The following is a 16144-nucleotide window of genomic DNA, read 5'->3' as shown; positions in this document are numbered from 1 at the left end:
GTATCTTTTCCCTTAAGTGAAAATTATGCTAAAGAACTGACTGACCAGAACATATCCCAACACCACACAAACTCATACAGAATTGTATACACAGAACACGATATTGCTAATGTATCCAACATAAAAATTATCCTTACTGCCGATCTCTCTCTCTCTTACACATACACACAGGCCCGCACACACCCTCCAGAAAGAGACACAAACAAACTAGGCTTCCCAGAACAGTCCTGTTTGCCAACTCCTCACTCACTCAATTCGTCTGTTCAACAATTATGTGCACGGTGCCTGCTAATGACCAGACACTGTACAAGATGAACAATAAGGAATAGGAAACTAGGTTCCGTCTCTACTGTCACAGGACTTATATACAGTTGAGTGGCAAAAACAATTTTTACTAAATGAGGGGGGAAATAATAAACTCGATATACATCAGCCTTTTTCCCCATTACTAGTCAGTGCCTGCCACTGAGTAGACCATGCTCAGGCACGTGGCTTTACAATAATGCGACCTAGAGGTCACTCACTGATACTCTTTCATCTACTAAAAAGACTCTCCTTTCTGCTCAAATGAAGCTGAGATTCTTGGCAATGACCTTGTATGCCCAGCCTCTAGTAAGGTTCATCCTCACCCTTTTCTCTTTTTCTCATCTCGTTAATGTGCTCTTTTTTACCTGTAACTATAAATACCATCTTCTCCAATATTCACACTGGCAGGTGGCAGAAGGTGTATCAGGTTTGGAGGCTGGATACTCTGAAGTGTGACTGGTAATGAAGCCATCCTGTGTTATGAGACTGGGGGCCATGATTAAAATTCAGTCTCCTCCCTTGGAGGAACTAGGGGTAATCTCGTTCTTCCTGAGCTCTAATGGGCACATTGTTTTTTTTTTTTTAGTTTCGTTTTCTCTATGGATTGTGGATGCTTCTAGAGACGGTGGGGGGCGGGGGTGGCGACCAGCAAGGAGGGATGGACTCTGACTGTTGTCCACTTGAAGAGAGGAGGGCTAGCTGAGGGAGTCCGAGAGAAGAAACTCTCGCCCTAACTCCTACCTCGCATCCCAGCAAGGAGTATAGGCATTGTGGTTTTGTTTCATTCGTTCTTAATCCTAAACCGAGGGAAAGGCAGGGGCATTTTCACTTCAAGAAGCAGAGAGAAGTAAGGTGGATTGGAGAGGTCCCCCGGCAATCTCCGGAGGAGGTCACTTTCCCGACGACACTCAAAAATGACTTTTCACCTGCACCAAATTCTACACCAGATAAATAATAACATATATTTACAAGTTCTGCCATTTCTTCTTCTTCGGCCTGACTCTTATTGTCCTTCTCCCCCCTAAGGCTGCTTCTATTTTGCAAGCCGCGGGTAACCCTTACTTCACGATCTCAGGCTCCAACACTTCTCTCTGCTTGCTGAACTCATCCGATCTGCTCACAGACGCCCAACTGCCACCCCTCTGTGGAGAACTCCCAGTGGCTACATCTCTGGAGTTTATCTCATTATTATCAATCACTGACATTATACCCCTAATCACTACAAATCATTTTATTTGGCCTTTAGTTTCTCCGAGAACTCTAGCTTTTCAAAACCGATTATCACCATTCACTATCTTGTCCTTCTCTAATTTTCCTATCACCATTAATGATCCTCTTCTCTCCTCATTAGAGCTAACTGTAGTGACCTACTCCCCAGTCTCCTGCCTGCAGTTTCTACAATACCGAGCTAATGAGGGGGTTAGTGCTTGACCGGAGAGGGAAACAGGACGCTGCTGATTGGTGTTCGTCAGGAAACAGCATCGTGATGTGTCTTTTACCTCTGATCATGAGTGGGGGGACACTGATGTGACCAGATTGCTGGGCACTGTGCTCTCATTCCCAGAATCCTTTGTGATGGGGCCCAGCATGGCCCCCTGGGTCTCCTGCCTGGTGCTTCCATCGTTTGTTGTCCCATCTTCATTTTATTTTTTTTTAAGAATTAATTAATTTATTTATTTGACAGACAGAGAGAGAGATCACAAGTAGGCAGAGAGGCAGGCAGAGAAAGAGGAGGGGGCAGGCTCCCCGCTGAGCAGGGAGCCCGATGTGGGGCTCGATCCCAGGACCCTGGGACCATGACCTGAGCCAAAGGCAGAGGCTTAACCCTCTGAGCCACCCAGGTGCCCCCCATCTTTATTTTAATAGCCCTCAAATGAACACTCCTTCAAACTAGTACATTTTTTATACTTCCTTTGCACCAACCCCTTTCATGAAAGCAACTGTAACATAGGGCTGAGTGGTTAACAGGTCCTTTTGCCTAAATGAGAAAACTAAATGAGCGCCTGGGTGGCTCAGTTTGGTTAAGTGTCTGACTCTCGATTTTGGTTCAGGTCCTGAGCTCAGGGTTGTGAGATCAAGACCTCTGTTGGGCTCCATGCTGGGTGTGAAGCTTGCTTAAGATTCTCTCTCTCTCTCTCCCCTCCTCCCCCAACTCTACCAAAAAAAAAAAAAAAAAGAAAAAGAAAAAGAAAATTAAGGTTTTTGTGTTTTTAAATGGAAATTTGAGTCTTTACAGTATAACATAAGTTCTTGGACGTCAGGGCCAGACAGAGCTGAATTCAAGGTCCTGCTCTTAAACTGACCTCCTTATTGTGTGGTGGATCTGAATCCTTGACAACGCTTCCTAACCTAAAAAGAAAAAAAAAACACAAAACAAAACAATGGTACTGGCCATTTATTGAAAAGTATCCTCTCTGGTATAATTTGCTACATTTCTCCGGAAAATGATGGCAGAAAGGTAAGAGAGTAATGCCCACTGCAGAGACTGTCTTCCCTTGTAGAAAGCCATGAGAATCAGCACACACTCCTCTCTTTCCTCTTTACATCCCACTGCACACAATCAAAACATTTTAAAAATCTGATTTTAAGACTGTCTAGAAAGAATATTTCTTTTTATTGTTGGCTTGAGTAGCAGCTGCCAATAGGGCTCCACAAAATATTTAAAAGTAACGGAATTAGAAGCATAGTGATTAGTGTGTTGTCAGGGCAATCATTTTTGCTTTCATTTATTAAAACAGACAAACAAAACTATCACGGGCACCTGGGTGGCTCAGTGGGTTAAGCAACAGCCTTCGGCTCAGGGCATGATCCTGGAGTCCCAGGATCGAGTCCCATATCAGGCTCCCTGCTCGGTGGGGAGTCTGCTTCTCCCTCTGACCTCTCCCCTTCATGCTTGCTTTCTCTCTCAAATAAAATAAAATAAAATAAATCTTAAAACAAAAAACAAAACCAAAAACTATCAAGATTCTCACTGAGTGAGAGAAATGTTGCAGCAAGTTATATGGGAGGACAAAGTGTAGCAAAGTTACGGGTGTTTAAAGCATTCTGGAAATGTTTTCATTTTGATTCCCATTATAATTAGGTTCCTGGCAGATGGAGAGAATGTAAATCACATCCTAGCAGGAGACAGACACTGGGTTCCCCAAGACACAAAGTATGCTGAAAAGACAGCTGCTTTTATCTTTGGGAGGGGACAGCCCGACTTTCTGTTTTGTAGGATTTAAAGAATAATATTGTACTGTGTACTGTCTCTTTCAGCTTCTCCATCCCACAGTCAGCAAGAAATAGCAGAACATACGATTCAGGAGCACCCAGGTCCCAGGAACCTATGGAAAGCAGAATTAGTTACCTCCTAGATGAGGTCTGCTAAGTCTGTGGAGAGGATCTCTAACTGTGCCGAAGTCTTAAAAAGCCTGAGAAAAAGAGAAGGAATACTTGGGTATTTTTTGGCCCTGGGGTTGGGAGTGGAGACTAGCAATGTGGGTTGTAGTGTAGCATTTTGTCAGCCTCTAATCCTCCTGAACCTAACCCAACAAGATTTCAAAGCTAGCTGGTCTGCCTACACACAGAGTTTCCACACGTAGCTCTGGACCCAACCTTGAATTCACACGATTCTAAAAACATTCCTCATGCAGTTTGGTTGGTGTCTGCTAGGGCAAATATTCTGAGCAGTGGGTCTCTCCTAGGCCTGAAAGTTCTTAGTGAATTCCACAGAAGAAAGGCAGGTTTCTGAGGAGAATAGGCTTTGAATTCCAACAGGAATATGTTGCTTCTCAGATTCCTGATGTGAAGTTAGAGAAAGGAGGAGAGAGGAAGGCTAGTGGTCTTCCAAGCGCCGAGTTGGGAGATGACGGAAGACGACAGGGAGATTTACCAGTTGAAGGAGAGACCTATAAATGATGTCAGGGAGAGTGAGATTTTCTGTCCCTGCAGTAGCTCTCGGTTAGTTCCCATCCACTAAGCCCTAATGAAAAGCCATTCTCTATTATCCACGCCAAGTTTATCAGTGCACATCATGTTCGACATGAGGTTCAAGCAGGATGAACACAAACCCTCCCCAAACTGCTTCCGTCCGATGCCTGGAACAAACACAGCAGGGCTATTAAGAGCAGCACAATATGCATTCATACAAGCGAGGGGATTTCTGTGATGACAGGGGCAAGACAATTGGCGGCAAGGAGGGTGGTGGTGGTGGGGAGGAGGAACAGAGCAGAAAGCCATTTGTGGGTAAGAAAAATGAAGTGGAAACGCAACTCGGTAGCAAACCTCCTGGTGCAGAGAAAATTAAATTATTTCTCAGCCTTCCAAGACTCTTTCAAATTATGCTCAATTACAGAAGGCAAATATTTATCCATGTTCACAACGTCCATGCAATCCAACCCATCCCAGGAGTAAAGCTTGCTGGATTTCCGTGTGAGCCAATGCCCTTTGGCTTTGGCTGGCTGTGTTGCCTGCTCTGAGGTCCACACGCTATTAGCCCCTGACGCTTTTCCTGCCCAGGACTCTCCTTGGAATTCCTGGTGCTGGAATTATTATTTAAGAGCCGGTGCAAGGTTATGGTCCTTTCATCTGATTTTTTTTTTTATCTCTAAACATTAAACTTAATAGTTACTTTGGATGGAGGCTCTTGCATTAGATCCAGTGGAACGATGCCTTTAAGCCTATAAAGATTAACACACAGGAATTTACATGACTATCAGGACCTGTTTTAACAATGCCCTGAAGTTCAATTTGGACTGGAAACTCCGAATCCTGCTTTCCTGGACACAGAGACATCTAGGTCTTAGAACATCATAAGCAATCCATTTATTCATAGAAAACTTCTCACCATAAGGAAATACGCTGAATGTGTCAAAAAAAAAATGGTTTTAGAGCCATGAGAGATGCTTTTGTTGCTCTGAATGCCCTCAAAGTGTACACAGAGGGGCAGTTCCCAAGGTAACGAGAAGTCTGAAAAGTAAACAGGAAACTATAACCTTGTCCAATCTGAAAATCGTGAATTTTCGAAGGTGAAAGGGCTGGTGGTTCAACTTTTTTTTCTTTTTTCTAACTCTCATGGTGCAGGCAAGGTTTTTCTCTCTGTGATTTGCCTTGTTCCCATTCTGACAAGCTGGTTTACCTTGTGCAAGTTTTCGCTTTTTGTTTTTAATAAATGCCACAAGGATGGAAAGGTTAAAACCCCATAGGGCTCTGCAGTTTATGACAGAAACAAAGGCATCTGAAAGCCTCCCGTGATTCTGGATCAATCTGAGCCCACCAGAAGCTTTTCCAAAGTTAAGGACCTATCCTGTCACTTGGAGCACAGGTGACTTTGGTTTAGGAAACGACTGTAGACCAGTTAGCTGCTTACGATGACGGCACTCATCACGGGGAATTTCCGTAGCATTTGATGGCAGGGTCACACCTCGATAAGAGATGTTTCTATGCTAAGCAATTACTCAAATCCCCTAAAAGTCATCTGGGGAGACTCTAAGTCATTTTGCAATGTTTTAAAAATTCTCTGATACAGAGATAGGTGAATAATAATACAGAAATATCTTTATAGGTTTGTAAAAGGATTCTAAGAGGCATGATCCTTTCTTTGGCTCTCCGTTTATAATTTCCTCTTCCCATCGTACCCAGCTCACTTGGTGGCAAACACTTCGTATATTCAGGATGAAACTTCTTGTGCCCACCCCACCAGCCAGAGCTCCCCGGAACTCAAAATCGCCAACCCCGGAAGGACTGACAGCCGGATCATTCATAGCTGACCATGATTAAAACCATGTCTTGTAATGAACTGGTTTTAATAAAAACAAACGACAAACCAATCTCGTTCTAAGTTGCTAAATGACTATCTTCAACCTACACTGAGCAAGAGTTTAAGTGGGAGAGAGGAGAAACTTCACATGACCGGACATCAAGCACCTCTTCCCCCCCGGACCTGCTCGAAACCTGTGAGTTGATGACAACATGATTAATTCCCTGTGTACCATCCAAACTGCTACATTTCTGTGACACTTTGAGACTAAATCCATACTTTTAAAGGAGGATGTAAGTCAAAAGCACCCTCACCAGCGTTTAGTGACATGCTTCCTGGTTAAAGCAAAGCTATTTCTGGTAGCAGCCCATTTGGCCAATACCTGGCATGCGGTGAATGGTTTAATTCTCCAGAGGAATGGGGGGATATCAAGGACGGAGATCTGAAGACTGAAGGTGTTCCCCTTGAAATGCAGCAATTTTGGCTCTTCCAGCAGCTGTCCACCTTGATGCCTTTCATCTGAAACCACTTCCTACGGGGCAGGAAAGAGAAAAGAGGCACAACAGTGAAGTAGCCAATTTCTGCCCCATTTCTCTCCACAGATAGGTATACTCCCTACCGCACGTCTCCCACAGACAGACAAACAGCAGAACAGACCCACACTTCTTTGCTACCCCCATATCCTTGCAAGGTCAGGACTGGGGACTCAAAGCTGCTGACTAATAAGAATCTGGGCAGAAAGAAACAATTGTTCTTCATTATTTGCTAAACATACCAGGCCCTTCTTTAAAACTAAAAGAACTCCCCTGCCCCAAGCGAAAGGTTACACTGTTGAGTTTCCACAACTGTGTGAATTTCATCTGCTATGGCCATAATCAAGGACTTTTTAGAGATTTTAGAGATTTTGTTTATTTATTTGACAGAGAAAGCACAAGTAGGGAAGCAGCAGGCAGAGGGAGAGGCAGAAGCAGGCTCCTCGCTGAGTGGGAGCCAGATGCAGGACTCTATCCCAGGACCCTGGGATTATGACATGAGCGGAAGGCGGACGCTTAAACGACTGAGCCACCTGGGCGCCCTGGGATGTATTCAGATTTTACACTGAAAGTTGAACAACAATTTCATCGTTTCATCCCTCTACCCCTTCACATGTTCACCACGAATATGGACGTTATATAATACTTATTCTTTGGTTCAAAATAAATAATATAGAGTGCACGTATCCTATTTATTTATAGTAATGTTCATTAAAGTTACGCCAAAAGGCGAAGAAGAGGGTTGTTTATCAAGTTAGTTTTAGCTTAGAAAAAAATAAATCAGATTCCTGAAGGTAAATACTCCTGTATCCTTTGTGGAGAAATCTTTATATTTAATACAAACACAATTCACCTACATTCTATGGAGCAAGCCATTTTAATTGGTTCCAAATTTGTGGTGTCTAGAATCCCATTGGAGAGATGACAAGCCAAGTAAAATAACCGACATGAATTCTGCAAAAGGTTAACCTGCCGTTGGGGTGAGGGTGTTCGTGTTACTGGAGATAAGAGAGCTCCCTAAATCCATTTCTTAAAATCACCATTAACTGACTTATAATTCCCTTGCAGAGGTACAATAAATAAGAAAACTGAGATCCTTTAATTATGTCCTGTAATCTTCCCAGATTCTAAAATAGATTGTGAGAGTCAGGCAAGTAGGCTTATAAATACAATAAAACTTACATTTCAATTATCAGCAAGTAAAAGCAGCCCCAGAGGTTATCTTACTGGCTCTCGTCTAGGTGCAGAATAATAGGAATAAAAAAAACATGTCTAAGACACAGCTGCCCGGCTTTTACCTGCAATCCGTCCTGTTAATCAGGTGTTAGTAGCGTCCTGTTAATCAGGTGTTAGTAGCGTCTTTTCTCAGGACAAAATGATTCGATTCCAAGGTCATTTGCTCCGGTTATTTTAATGAGAGGGGTGTTTCTTGGGGGCTCTTAGGTCAGTGCTGAACTTTCTGTGATGTAGGAAATGGTCTCTATCTGCGCTGCTCAATATGGCAGGCGTTGGCCACAGTGGCTATTAAGCATTTGAGATATGGCTAGACCGAGGAAGGAACTGAGTTTTTCATTTTAATTTACTTAAATTTAAATATCCACGTGCAGTTAGTAATTACTGTACTGAACAGCACAGTCTAGGTAGTTCCTAACAGTGGGGGTCTCTGGGAGTAGGGCACGACGACATAGTAGCCGGCCTCTGATGGTGACTGCAAAGGGTGGAAGGATCATGGCAGGATGGGGGCGGGGGAGAGAATTCACTCCAAAGGCTGAGTGGAGATCTTTACAGATGCTGATCACTGGTTCCTTGTTGAGATGTAATGAGTGTCCACTGGAGCTATGCCTGAGCTGGGCTCGAGTTTACAAAACCTTCTCTGCCACCAGGGAGCTCACAGTCTAGTGAGAGGCTCAGAACAGTGGGCTTCTGATGATCATATCTATGTATTACAAATAACGTGCCTACCTAGGAGGTCAACGCAAGGCACAGGCTATCGCCTAACCCAGATGGGAGGAGAGGCCAGGAAAAGAAGTTGGAAATTACCAGAAGAGGTGATACTTGAGCTGAACCTTGAAGTAAAGATCGGGGATGGGCATAGAAAAAGGAGGGGGCGCACACTGGGGGCAGTGAGCAGGGTCTGTGCAAAGGTACCAGGTGAGGCAGAGCTGGGACAGGGTAGGGTAGAAGGTGAGTGGCTGGAGGTGATGAACGTCAAATCATGAATTTTCGCTTACTGTGCTAAGGACTTTGTATTTAATTTTAGAGCAAGGATACTTGGGTTTTAAGGTGTATAAGAATTTCTGGGGGAGTGCATATGCTCGAAAGAAGAATCTTGTAAACCAAAAATGGAGGGACGGGACACATTTCCCGTGATGGAGGCACAGTCACATTTCCATGTAGTTTTGGGTGGGGTACTTATTCTCTTTAGGCCTTTGTTCCTTAGCTGGGCTTATTTCTGGCCAAGCAAAACCATCAGCCTGATACTGTTAACCTCTTTGTGCAATTCTAGTGTGAGATTAGAAGCAAGGATAAATAAGGAAGTTACTTACTAAAACCACTTGAAAGCTACACAATAGGGGCACCTGAGTGGCTCAGTGGGTTAAGCCGCTGCCTTCGGCTCAGGTCATGATCCCAGGGTCCTGGGATCGAGCCCCACATCAGGCTCTCTGCTCAGCGGAAAGCCTGCTTCCCCCCTCTCTCTGCCTGCCTCTCTGTCTACTTGTGATCTCTGTCAAATAAATTAATAAAAATAAAAAATAAAAAAAGGAGAGCTACACCATAACAACAGTGTGGACCCTTCCAAGTACATTTGACTGGGCTGTCTAAAGCATGCCCCCTTTCTTTAAATAATCTAACTTGCCTGAGTGTACGGAGAAGTAAACTGAGGTCAGAAGATGAAGTGTCTTGTGCAAGATGGCGCATTTCTTAGCGTAGGGCTCGGCTACTTTAATATTTAGAAACGGTATGGAGCACCATCACACTAGAAAGAGAACTGTAGTTTTAAATCACATGTACCTTACTTACAGATGAAAACTGAAGCACACCCCTCTCCCAAAGCAAGTCCTCTTCCTATTGACAGGGTTAGCGACGGAGAGAAGACCAAAACAGGGCAACTTGACTGTGGTCTGGTATTTTTTCTACATTTCGCTGCCTTTTTCTATTCTGTACTTGATTTTTTTTTTTTTTTTGAGGCATGTGAAGGTCAGACTATTATTAACTTTATCCCGTAAATAATTTTTCACTGGTGCAAGATATATATAAAGATGACATAAGTCAGTCTGCATTTGCCCTACGGTTATATATACTGCCTAAGCAGTCCCTGAAATGCGGCATGGAGAACATTAGAAATTTTTAATAGATGTCCACTTACAATTATCACAGAGGAAAGTGGTACCTTTTAGAAATTCCTGCTTTACGGTCCCCAATTTAAATACAACCATGATTTATTTATTTATTTATTTTTGCTTAGCTTACTTTCCTCTCCACACATTGGACCCACTATATACAATTAACAGTGTCTCATAATCTTGCACCAAATATTAAGTAATCATAGTTACTCTGTAACCAAACAAGTAATTATTAAAATGAAGAAGCCCAATAAAGAACTAATCATTGTTCTTTCTAGATCTGTGAAGGCACAACTGGCTTCAGAGTTGAAGAAACTCCTGAGTACAAGCTTTAAAACACTCTCCAAAAATAATAAATTATACTTAGCACAGAATTCCCAGTTATGCCTACAACCTATTGTATTCTTTTCCGGGCTGGGCCTGGACACCTGTATTTTTAAATGCTTTTTAGATGATCCTGATGTCCAGCTGGGCTTGAGAATCAGTGATACAAACAGCTCTGCTGAGCTAGTTCTGAGTCACTCAGTAGAGCTATCTGCCCGAGCATGAGGGCCGGTACTCACTGCTTTTTCCTATCCACCTCCTATATGACAAGGACCTTATGTTAGAGCTCCGGTTCTATTGTTAAATTGATATCTGCATTAATTAAACTAGCAAATAGGGGTCTCTGGCTAGTTTATTTCCTATAAAATGTACCCAAAGGCTATGGTTGGTGGTGGTTCTAGTCTGTCTCCCTTCTCATTTCACCCTGGGGGCTGCTAGCTCTCCAGATCCTGGAGCTGTGGCCAGGAGAAGCCTGGGCTTTGTGCCTCAGTGAGCTCTTTATGTTGATTTAATGAGACAGGCAGCAATATTCAGGTGTGCTTCAGGGATACTAAAACAGGCAGGCTGAATTTACATATTTATGAGACAAAACTGTTTGAACTTAAGCACATGCGTGCACACGCATGCGTGTGCCCCCCCCCACAGACACACACAGAAATTATGTCACTGCTGTGTTTTCCTTTAAATGCTTTACATGAACAATATTTCCCAAGGTTGCATTATTGATAAACACAAGAACTACATCTGGAGGAAATCCTTTGAAATTAGATTCTAAATCCACATTAATGCCAAGTAAGTAATGAATACCGAGAGGTACTGAATAGGAGGTCTGGGAGCAATGCAGAAAAAATCTAGTTGTTTTTCCTTCTTTCTTTCTAAGATGGGGCAAGCATTTAATTCCTTGCTTTCCCTGAGTCAAGATTTGTTTGAGCTGTGTGTGTGTGTGTGTGTGTGTGTGTACACACGCGCATTTGTGTGAGGCAGACACAGAAAATGAAACATGGACAGTAACAGAATCTAGGTCTTAAGATGTTACTGTTTAATAAATACACCACCATTCCTCAACCTTTGGTTTGAAGTCACCAAAGGAGATGATGTCAAACACACACAAACACACATACGCAAAATGGCTGCTCTAATTATCGCAGAAACACAGAAACAGGAAGGACAAGTAGTCATGGGTTATTCTCTTATTCTCCTCTCAGCTTCAGGCAAATTTTTATTAAAAACAAGCAAGGCACCTGGGTAGCTCAGTAGGTTAAGTATTTGCCATTGGCCCAGGTCGTGGTCCCAGGGTTCTGGTCCTGGGATGGAGCCCTAGGTCTACCTTCCTGCTCAGCAGGGAGCCTGCTTCTCCCACTCCCTCTGCCCCACACCCCGGCTGGAGCTCTCTCTTTCTCTCAAATAAATAAGTAAAATCTTTAAAAAAAGAAAAAAAAAACATATTTGAGCTGATTTAACTTCCCAGAGATAGCTCTAGATGTATTTACCAGAACAGATCTTCAAAAACCTGAAACTAAATTATCTCCTACCAAGGTGTAGGAGGTCTTTTGTTTTTGTCATTGAGAGAAACCGGTACTATTATTCAGATGAAGTATCCCCAGAGCAAAGGGGAAGACAGCACAGCGGCCCCTGCAGGAGGTACAGGGGAGGAGGGCAGGCCTGGAAGGAGACAGGGTTTCTGTTCCAGTACTAAAACCACCAGGACTACAGTTTGGTGGGACCATTATGTCACCAGACCCTCACTGGTTCTAAGAGGACAGAAGAATTGGGTCTGGAAGCTGTCCTCCTTCCCAGGTTTCCACTGAGGGGGTAGATTTTAAGTATTCTATTAGATATAACTTCACTGAACTGTGAATGAAAGGAAAGACCTCACCATGATCTTCAACCAGGCTTCTTCCCTGATTAAGAGGACACATATGTGTTGCGATTTCTTTGAGACATGAAAGATGCACTATAATAAACACCGGCGACTGTTGCAACCAAGATTGTGTCTGTTTCCAAATCCCAACAAACATTTTTAACACTATGATAATGGAGGTGAATTCCAGGATAGGCGATTTCAGCAGAAATGCTTCTTGAAAGATGACCCATGAAGAAGTCAGGGTTCCATCCGAGTTTCAGAACATGAGTCATCACTGGATATAATATTTTCAGCTCACACCACACAAGTTTGGGGAGCTAATATTAACGTGTGAAGTCTGCTAGAGGTTCAAAAAGTGAACTGTTGCTAAGGCTTTCTTAAAGTGGAACAGTTTTAATGGGTTAGTAACTATATAATTTTCCCTTCTAATTAAATACCACGTACGAAGCTGTGAAAAATGTGACATGGATGATTTGGGATGTTAAGGTGGTTTAAAGCAACCTGGGCAGAAGGCCCGGAACATGTCCACTTATTAGCAGAGTAACAATCCAGAAAGCCAGATTCTCTCAGAAACAAAACCCAGAGATGAAGACCGCAGACCGCACAGTTGTGTTCGAAAAGCTACAGGTTCTGTTTTAATCTTTCCGTGGGCCAGAGAAGTTATTTGACCAAGGCTGACGGTCTCTCACCACCCCAGAGGGAAGCATGGCCTTTGCTGCTCATGACAGCTGTCACATACATCCTGTCAATAACAAGTACAACCAAACCCAACTTTAAAATCAGCTTTATTGGACATAATAGGAGAGAGAAAGAATCACTGAGGTAAATAGATTATGACGAATGGAGTTAAGAGTATTTCTGCTGGAAAACATTTCTCTAACGCAAAATTACAGGGTTTTAAAAAGTATCTCTAAATGATGAAATAAAGATAATTTGAATTCAATTTAGAGGGAGAATACCATTTTCCCCTAGCACTGACGAAGAAGGGTATATTACCCACAGGGAAGGAGAGTGGCTTGGAAAGCTGTGTTTAGGGCCTCGTTTTCGTGACTTCCCCTGCAATTCACATTCATCTGTGAACAATTGAGCTGTGGTAGAATCTGGTAGCAATCAACAGGAAGGAAAATAGATTATCTGAAAGTCACTTAGTTTTTTCTTTAGGCAAAGGTCGAACTCACTAGTATAAAATATACATCAGCATTATTCAAAGTGAGATCAAAATGGCTATGAGGGCCAACTTCCGAGGCACCTGTGCTATAAACAGGCCCTCGCAGGCACACTGGTCAGCAGTGGGTTATACCCGTTTGAGCCCAGAGGCTGGAAATCCTCCCAGGGCCCCTGTGTTCACTCCAGTGTACTCAGCCTACAAAATCTGGCCGAATCACTGAACATCCCACCTGAGTCACGACGCATTCAGGGGCAGTAACGACCTCAATTCATTCTTTATTTTCGGTTGCCGAATGTCTGTTAATGTGTTTTATCTTGGAAAAGACGTTATTAGGGGTGGTGAAAACAGATTAAGGTTATCGAATAGCAATCACAGAATGACGTTTAATGACACACGGAAGCTTTTTCCTCTCCAAAATGGCGCCCCTCTGCCAAAAGGACCTTTTATGAGCAGCCATATATTTAGTGTGCCTTTCAAAATGACTGGTGCTACTTAAGCGTGAGGGAAGGTTCAAGAACATAGGTTGGCACTGAGTCACCTTTCCTGGCTTGTGTTCAGGATTCAGGTCACTGTATCTCCTCTATTGGTAAACATGAGTTTTCCGGCTCAGTGTCTTAAAAGCTAGTTACTGAGGAAATGCTCTGCATAATGGACTTAATGACCCAGGACTGGAAAAGCAGGGATCTGGGATGAGGTGTGTCAGGAGAGCTATGCTATTTATATATGGGCACAGCTTACACAGGTACTTCTGCATTATCCTTGCTGCTATTAATAAACTTGCACTCTTCATGAGTAGCTAATTTAAAATGAGTCTTAACGTGATTAAAAGTACCAAAAATGGAAAAGAACCTTGAACTACCTCTGCCCTAGTAGCCCTAATTATTAATAGACTGTGTATCCAGGATATAATATGACTGCCCGCTGATAGATAGGATTTATAATTGTTGTTCCCTAAGTATAACCTTCAGCTGTTCAAGCAATTTTCTCACTGCCTTCTGCACATCAAATAACGCTTGCTGTTCCTGTGGCTCGTGCCGTTCTCCTTTCTTGACATGGCAGCCCTTTCTCTTTTGCCCTAAATGACAGCCATGAAGGTTCACAGAGGGCTCTCAGGGACTGTTCTCCAATCTACTGCAATTGGGTCTCTATTTTCTGAATTCTGACTACACTTCTAAGTCAGTTTAGTACATGGTGTTTTCTATATGTATTTATGTAACTCTTCTCTATTCTTTTTTTAAAGACTTTATTTATTTGAGGGAGAGAGGACGCATGCACATGAGCAGAGAGAGGGGCAGAGGGAGAGGGAGAAGCAGACTCCCCGCTGAGGAGGGAGGGCGGCCCCTCCTGTGGGGCTCGATCCCAGGATCCTGAGATCATGACCTGAGCCAAAGGCAGATGCTTAACCAGCTGAGCCATCCAGGCGCCCTGACTCTTCTTTATACTTGAGTGCCTGACTCTTCTCTATTCTTGAGTGTCATGTCCTCGGACCTCAGCACATTGTTGGACATATGGTAACACACCTCTTGCTTCAAGATAGGCATCCTAATAAGCCAGTGATGTGGCTCCATTTTGCAGACCCCCAGCAATAGAATTCTCCACTGATACTGATCTTTAGGAAACCCCACGCTTTCATGACACCAAAAGAAGAATTCTAGAGAAAAGGCTGACCTGAAATGCCCAAGGGGTATTGTCCACACAGTAGACTCTCAAATTGTAATCCAGAGAGTTACAGGACATGCAGCCAAAAACCGCCACCTTGAGCTGCTTCACCGCACAGTCTGTGATTGGTTCTCCGGTGAGGGCGTACGTCCCAAAGCTGTCGAGCAGCACGTGACATGCAAAGGGGTCCAGAAGGCAGTAGCAGGATGTGGATTCATCCTCCACTGACATCACTTCCTGTGGGGAAAAGGTGTAGGAAATTCTCTCAGCTTCGAAGTAAGATGCGATTTAACAATGGCGTTGCATGGACAGACACAATTTTTTCAGGATATTTTTACTGTCCTCATTTCCTTGATGTTAAATACTCTTTTTCTAGCAAAATAACTGCTTATATCAGGGACTCAAGAAATAGGTATATTCAGTGTGTTGGAATTTTATAGTTTACAACAAACCTCATTTCCAAAGTTCTCCTTTTTTCCGTTAATTTGTGCAGCACGGAATTTAAGAAAACTCTTAAATATTAACACCCGACAAGCAAACTCTGTCTTGAGAAAGATCTATTTCTGAAAATCTCCTTTCAATATCCTTAAGGTAATATTTATTTTCCTTCAAATATTTTATCCTCTTCCCACCAAATTCATTCAGGAGGGACCATTAAATAAATGGTTTTGATAAGATGTTCGAGAATATTTCACCTTCCCTGATAAGAAATTTGGTTTGTGTGACTGGGTGGGTAGAGCATAAATATAACACCATCTGGATGAAAAACTTGTGAGGACTTGCTCCACGGAAACTCAAGTGGTAAAAATCAAGGCAAAGAGACTACAGAAAAGAGAGCCAAATCCAGCCCCTCGATGAACCCCACGGAACTTTGTGCCCGGGAAATGTGCCCCTGGCTGGACTAGGACTGAATACAGAGCAGAATGCATTTTCAACAAAAAGTATAGGCTAGTTGCAGAGATAGCTGGGCAGGGTAGATGTAATCCATTGTCGCAACTGGGAATTTTCTTCTCCTAAAGAAACAAGATTTTCCTTTTTACTCCTTTTGCCTGAAGCACCTCCTGGGAGGGACGATCCCAGGCTAGCTGGAATAGGTCATTGTGTTCCAGCAAGATAATTCACCTGCTTTCATGCAAACTGACTTCAGACAGACATAAAAGGAATCCCTATCAGACAGATAAATCAGAGGTTGCACTTAAAATAGTA

The 16144-nt window shown here is 43.1% G+C and overlaps 1 protein-coding gene across 1 annotated transcript in view; it reads right to left on the bottom strand.

Moving 5' to 3' along the window:
• Positions 1–16144, bottom strand: part of UNC5D (unc-5 netrin receptor D) — a gene marked incomplete at both ends in the record, with an annotated part of 232276 nt that overhangs the window by 20001 nt on the left and 196131 nt on the right. Inside the window, 2 exons of the mRNA XM_080796286.1 lie at positions 6429–6578; positions 14948–15175. Of these exons, the coding sequence (XP_080652412.1) occupies positions 6429–6578; positions 14948–15175 (378 nt within the window). The remainder of the gene's footprint in view (positions 1–6428; positions 6579–14947; positions 15176–16144) is intronic.

Source organism: Martes martes (genome assembly GCF_963455335.1).
Source record: "Martes martes genome assembly, chromosome: 2".
NCBI classification, from domain to species: domain Eukaryota; kingdom Metazoa; phylum Chordata; class Mammalia; order Carnivora; family Mustelidae; genus Martes; species Martes martes.
Note: the sequence above shows the minus strand (reverse complement) of the source record. Positions and strands in the feature narration are given on the sequence as shown.